At 40.2% G+C, this 7,057-nt stretch overlaps 1 protein-coding gene across 1 annotated transcript; it reads right to left on the bottom strand.

The window, feature by feature from the left end:
• Nucleotides 1–65: 65 nt before the first annotated feature.
• LOC140267313 (alpha-1,6-mannosyl-glycoprotein 2-beta-N-acetylglucosaminyltransferase) lies at nt 66–3,198 on the bottom strand. Its single transcript, XM_072362548.1, has 2 exons — nt 3,098–3,198; nt 66–3,000 (listed from the first exon to the last, which is right to left on the bottom strand). Exon 2 carries the CDS (start codon nt 2,753–2,755, stop codon nt 1,496–1,498), a length of 1,260 nt encoding a protein of 419 aa, XP_072218649.1. The 5' UTR covers nt 2,756–3,000; nt 3,098–3,198; the 3' UTR covers nt 66–1,495.
• Between the last annotated feature and the right edge of the window lie 3,859 nt (nt 3,199–7,057).

Below are 7,057 nucleotides of genomic sequence, written 5' to 3'. Positions count from 1 at the left end.
AGAAGAAGAATCACTTCAAGATAAATATAACATTGATTAATAATTGATGGAAAAATAGACCCATATCCATATTTGCTGAATTCTTTTACTTCCCATTTGTCAGAGTGAACAATTAATGCCTACTTCAAGTGATAATCAGAACAACAACAACAACAAAAGGCAAGTCCCAGCTTGACAAAAAATGTTGGTCTCATTCTCAGTAAGGACAGAATCATCACACATTTCACACAGACATGTACACCAAATAAAGTCCTTTCTACAGCATGCACTACTTTGTGTATTGCCATGTTATTCAAGAACCCTTTTGTGCACTTTTCAACAAAAATAAAAGTTAGAATTTATTGCATGATCCCTTTCATATTCTGAAGGACCTATGTGAACATTTAAGTATGTTAACGTCAGCTGAAATCTATTTTCTGGGGTCAGTTACACAAGCAGCAAGAATGATGCCACATTCACAATAATTTTACTTAACTTTAGAGGGAAATTTTTGGTTAAATGAACATTCACATTCTTTTTTTCTTTAACATCAGCAAATTAATAAAGACACTATGAGAAAATATCCCGTAAGACCAATGTTAAGACTCCAGCATTGGAATATTAAGTACTTAGTTAATATCATTGCATCTTTAAAATGTTTAAAACAGACTTAGGCAACAAGACCCTTGTGGTCAGCTTGTCAGGCAGTAAAAAGTTATAACTGAAGTAATTCCACTGCTTTTTTACTCTGCAAATAGATAACTTCAGTGGGATAGAAGGATACATTTCCTTTCTTTTAAAATTGTAAAACAGACAATTTAGTTTACATTCCGAAACACAAATACTATAATATTTACAAAAAAAATCAACAGTTCAATCCTCAGTGTCTCAATTATGAAGACTGTCAAATCCATTTTGATTAAAATTTCCAGTCTGTGCATGTGCCTTTTTGTTACCTCACTTAAAATTGTACTATCGAAAGCACGTTAAAAATATTCTTGATGTTTCATTCGAGCTATAAAAGCCATTATATAGATCACCACACAAGCAAGATGAACTTCTTAAATGAACAAATAAACAACAGAACAACATAAATTGTGCATTTCTCAGTTAATAAAATATATCTGCAAATAATCCTGCAAATTCTCAAGTGTATGTACCCTCTTGATTTGGTTTACTCTTATTTAACGTCACTATAGAATAAATCCAACATAATTTTTTGGCTTTGGAGACACCCAGAGACAAACAAACGCGGTGACAAGAAATTAAACAGCTTGCACTCATTAATAAAGATTTTGGCACCAGTACAGCTTTGGTGAATGAAGTAAGTGTTAAAGTCCAGTTGTGTTCAGCACACAACATGTCTGGATTTAATTTGGTCCTGTTGCTTGGAAGACCTTGTGGCAAGAAAGAGAAAGAGACACAGCCTATTACAGCCTTTATAAACCCTGATAAGTTGTTGAAGATGGCACATTTGTAGAACATCAAAAAAACATTTTTAGCCAGAGGAAACACGTCAAAGGCGTTTGGCATAGTTATTGCATAGAATATGATCTCGAACATCTCCCCATCCTCCGTTCTTCATATGCGCTTTGTGCTCAACTGCCCCTGCACTGTTGAGGACAAGAGACTGCGGAAAGAGTCCCTCTTTGGCCATTTGAAGGCTCTCCTCAACCCTCTGTGAGGCCCACTCTGGTCTGCAGTTGTCTTTCTGGTGAAGACCACAGTCCCCTGTGTGCAGAACCCTAGAGCCCAGTGCTGCCAGCACTTTGAGGGGCTTTGATATGCAGGTTCCTGAAAGGTACTGCAATGTCCAGTCCCAGTTGTAATCGTCGTAGGTGCAGAACTCGTTGCTGCAGCCCATCAGCTTGTAATACACCTCCCTGGAAATGGCCATGCCCATGTTGTGTTTAGTGGACATCCACCCAGTGGTCAACACCTTATTGGACATGCTAGTAAAATCAGTCAGGCCTTTATGGTTACCCAAAGCGAGCATGTCACAGTCTGGGCAGCTCTTCTTCCTGAACTCTATCATTGATTTATAAAAATGGAAAAAGTCTGGTAAGATGTAGTTGTCCTCCTCCAGAAAGACTGCAAAGCCACTGTAGCCCTGTATGACCTGCACTCGTTCCCACACAAAGTGCAATTTCCACCACCAGTGGTGTTTGGTTTGGGTGATGAAGGCTTCCCTGTAATGCCCATGCGAGTCAGGGTATAGTGCATTAAGGCATCCTGTTTTGACAGCATTGTCCTTGGCTATGTCTCGAGGACAGTCTTGTGGATCCTGCCCAGGAAACACATGGGGATACAGCTGAGTACTGAAAGGGAAATAAATCTGCAGCACCTTGCAGAAAGTTATCCCTTGCACAATTGCGTTTATTTCCTCAGAAAAATAGTCGTGGCTAAAGATAAGGAGGAAGCTGTGGACCTCAGCAGCTCTTTCCAGTGACCTGATGAGCAGCCTGAGGTACTCAGGCCTGTTGTGGACCTGCCCAACAAGCACCAGCTGAGGCTCCCCTGGAAACTTTTCTGCATTTTTAACACACTGCTTATAATTGGCATTGTAAACGGACTGAGTCAGCTCTGACAGGGAGCCAAAGTTAAACTTCAATAGGTCACAGTTAGGAATACCCTGATTAGAACGAACGAAATTACTCGATCTTCTCGTGTCATTTTCAGGAAATATTAATAAACGTGTTGAAAACAGGAGAGTCACAACAATAAAGGTAACTACCAAGAGCGCCAGCAGATTCTTTTTGAGCAGCCTAAACTTCATTTTCTTGCAATAAAATCAGACTTTGGAGCAAAACAGAAATGTCTTTCATTCCCCTTATCGCGTCTGCATAATAAACTTGCATGCAGTAACGTTTCCTCGCGCAATTCTTTGACGCCGCGTGACGACTGTCTTTAAACCGTGAAACTATAAGGTCTTGGCGGCTGGTTTTCGTCTAACACGACCGCCTTTACTCAGGAAAACTGTGTCATGATCCAAAAGTCGCTCCTGCCTCTTGTTTTCAGCACCTGAGGAGAAGTCATTTGAATAAGCGAACTGAGAAAGTGATAAATGATATAAGTTGTGCGCTCAGTTAAAATGTATGAAATCAGCGACCTGACTTACCCGAGCGAAGTGTTATGTGTCAACACGTTAATACCAGGAAGAGGATGATATAAGTATGAAACAACTTATTGACTGCTGACGTGTACAATCCAGCCTACGAGAGGAGAGACCGAGCTCCTGCTCAACGAATCATTGTCCAACCTATGGTCGTGTAACACGAGAAGGAAATGCAACCGCAAGACAGTAGTACGACTTCATGTTGAAAGCGATTACCGAGTACAACCACTGTCTTTAACCAAAGGTTTTGGTTGTCGCTCTACATGATCGTATTTGAAGTCACTGAAAAGTTACCACAGTGTTCTTATTGTTTAATGTGGTGTTACTGACTTTTAGACCTGTTGCTACACAGTTATTACACAGCAAACTGGAACAGAGTAAGTCGGACACGACTGATCTCACATGACCAGTGCAGGTTAGACTGGTTCATCAGATAACAAAAGCAAGTGATGTGCAAAGATGGGAGATAAAGAAACCTGATACCCCCTAATAAGAGGACACTTCACAACTGAAGATGGAACTATATATGCTGGGACTTTAATCAAATAATGGGAAAGTATCGTGCTTAAACAGGACACTACAGTGTCAAGCATGCTTGTACTATTTGATACGTAATGTGTAATATGCAAAGGTGCACTGGCAACAAATAGTCAATTGGTTTGTTTTGTACAGTGTTGTGCACAAAACTCTTGAGCCAATACTTTTTTTGCTTCCAAGGAGTCACATTTTAAAGTTGAATTAAATAAATATTTTCTTTATTCATACCAAAGGGAAATTATATGACTTTTTTGTAATCTTTTAAATGGGTCCCCTGACATGTTTCCCCTGACAATTGGCTCCTTTTTAGTCCAGTTCTTGTCCTTATTTTGAAATATGTTTTTTTTTTATTCAGAGAAACTTAATCAATTTACTCATTTCAAATCAAATCAAATCAAATTTATGTGGCACCTTTTAAAAATCAACACACAGTGAATCACAGAGGCTAAAAACAACAATGATAAAACATACCAACACTCCCACTCCCATAAATACCCAGAGAGAAACAGAGACATACAGACACCCACACAGACCCACACATACGCACACAAACACACAAGCTCAGACCCACTGCACCTATTAGACAGAGACATGACCGGGAACTGAGATCTAAGGCAAGGAAAAAGTCACCCTTAGGGCTTGACCACATTGAGAGGGCTCCCAGCCCACGACTACATGGAGCGCCGCCACAGAGACAGCCCCGACCCGGGCAGACAATAGGCCCCATACCAAGGTGCAGAGAACTCCAGCCACCTGGGCCAGAGCAGTCCACAGGACAGCACCCCCGTCAGTGGACTAAAAGCAGCTGCCAGCATGATAGGCCCCCACGAGGAAACACTGGAGCTAAAAATTGAAAGACTAAAGCAATAACATTGAAAAAAAGTGTAAAATGAACAAAATAGATAAACTGCTTTTCAGCTCATGTAACTAACTAAAACATGCAGTTAAAACGTCTAACTAAAACATGAAGTTAAAACATATAATTTGTCACGATTCATGCTTTGATTCATGTCAAGTCTCGTCTTTTCCTGTTTTATTTTTAAATATTAACTTCCCTCTCGTTTCAGGTACCTTGCCCTTCCTCCTGTGTCAAGTGTCTGACTGTCTTCCCTGATTCGCAAAGTGTTTCCACCTGTTCCCTATGGCTCCTCTTGTGCTCAAATATCCCTTGTCTTGTGCCAGTATGTTGCCTCCTGTCATGAACCTCACTCTAGTGTCTTGTCCACAGAAATTCACAGCCACAGATTCCTTGAGCCTACTGTGTAGCGATCCTCCTGCAGAGCGTATCCTTTGTTTGATCATTTATTCTTTAGCTCTAGTTTATCACGGTAGGTTTCATACTCGGTTTTGTTCCTCCGTTTTTGGAGTGATTTTTGATTTGTAATCTTTTCATAGACACCTCCATTAGAGGAGCGTTGCGTTCGGTTTTGATTAATGTTTCATAGTGCCTCCACTAGTGGAGTGATTTTGTGTTTTATTTTAGAAATCTTTGCGCCACCGTTAAAGGTGTGCTTATAGTTAATGGTTTGAGTTTCATAGTGCCTCTGTTTCTAAGAGTGAACTTCTTTTGTTTAAGTCCGCCCCGTTAGGAGAGCGTGAAAGTTTATTTGTGATCTGTCATAGCTCTTTCTGTTTTCCTCCTAGAGTGGAGAGAGTTTTGTTGGTCATTTTCATAGCTGCACTCTCCTCGAACATAGTTATTGAGGAGAGCGCTTTAGGAGTTTCACAGCCTCTCTGTTTGCTCTGGAGATCCTCTACCTGTTTATATTAATAAACATTCTGACTTCGAATCGACCCTGCATCTGTGTCCTGAGGCCCTGACATAATTAAAATAGTATAGAACAAAAATATGATAAAAAGTTTGATTTAAAGGAAATCAATAAACTCAAATAAAAGCCTGATTATTATTATATATTTTTTTTAAAAGGTGAGTCTTGAGCCTCTTTTTAAAAACAACAGTTTCTGCGGCCCTGAGGTTTGAATTAAATAGTATCTTTTGGTACTTTGTTATTGACTGTCTGTTACAAAGACACATCATCTGTTCCCATTTATTTTGCTGCCTTGATTTAAAAAAAAAATTGTCAAAGATAACACAGTCAGTGGGTCTACGTGATGAGATTAATTCGATTATAGCTATAGTTGGGTTATGCTCCTTATCTGAGCAAGGGTAATTATCCTTGGATATATGGCGGTGAATGAATCGAATCACTGGCACAAAGCATGCCATACCCCAGTACGATAGGTTGCTCTGTACCCATTTCAACTATCGCTTATAGAGCCACTTCTGGTTGACCTCTTCACTGCCACCAACAACGACAACAAAACTAAGGCATTCGAGAAAGATGGTGAACAAAGAGCAAGACATCTCTCTACATTTAGTTTGTGATGAGCATGGTAATGGCACAAATGCGATGCACAACAGCGCATTCTCCATTGCCTTGTTTATTTCTTTCCGACAGCGGCGACAACATCAGTAATATCGTCTCCTTCGACTTCCAGGTGATGATCGCAGGAAAAAATGTCGAGCGTGCACATAACGCTCAATCCGATCCACTGTTGTCTACCTGCACGTTCAGTGTATATTTGGATCGAGTTTTCTCAGGGTCTTAATTTGATCGCAAGTAACCCAATCCGATCCGTTTTTTTTTGTCAGATTAAGGTGTCTACATGAACTGAAAAACTCAATCTTATTGTAATTTAAGCCATTATTCCGATCCGATGGCACTCATGTAACCACACGGAGTGTGACAGGCATAAATAGTATTATTAGTTATTATAAGCATTGTTATGTCCAGGAAGCAGACACCTTCTCTAACTTTAAGATCAGCCTTAAAACCCTTTTTGATAAAGCGTATAGTTAGGGATGGCTCAGGTGATCCTGAAACATCCCATAGTTAAGCTGCTATAGGCCTAGACTGCTGGGGGGCCTCCTATGTCACACCTTTCATCACTTTGCTCTCTTTTCCCCCCTTTTATGTCATCATATGACATTATGTACATTAGGCATTACTGTTGTCATTAACTTGTGTTTCCCTTTCTCAGCAGGCATCCCTTGAATGGTGTTATGCTGTTTGTTTCTTATTTTCTTGTTCTCTCAAACCCCAGCTGGTCACCCTCAAGAGACATCAGGAGAGAAATTCAGCAGTGAGTGTCTAAAGCCATTTCTGGAGGCTGTGTCTGGGTCCGGGCTCAGGGCTGCATTTCAGCGAGTGGTGTTAGGGATCTTCAACCTGATTGCCAACAGCTTCTTTGCCCAGTATAAAAAGGATCTCAAACATGCTGCTAATGCAGTTAAACTATACCTGTATAGACAGTTCAAGAACCCCATAGAACTATTTCTGATGACTACTTAAAAAAATGACAAGAAAGCTTGTCTAAGACGGTTCAGGCCATGTTGAAGAATAAAAGTGGTGATAAATATTGACT

Source organism: Leuresthes tenuis, unplaced genomic scaffold (assembly GCF_036924035.1).
Source record: "Leuresthes tenuis unplaced genomic scaffold, fLeuTen1.0.hap1 SCAF_13, whole genome shotgun sequence".
NCBI classification, from domain to species: Eukaryota; Metazoa; Chordata; class Actinopteri; order Atheriniformes; family Atherinopsidae; genus Leuresthes; species Leuresthes tenuis.
This window is presented reverse-complemented; position numbering and strand designations above follow the sequence as displayed.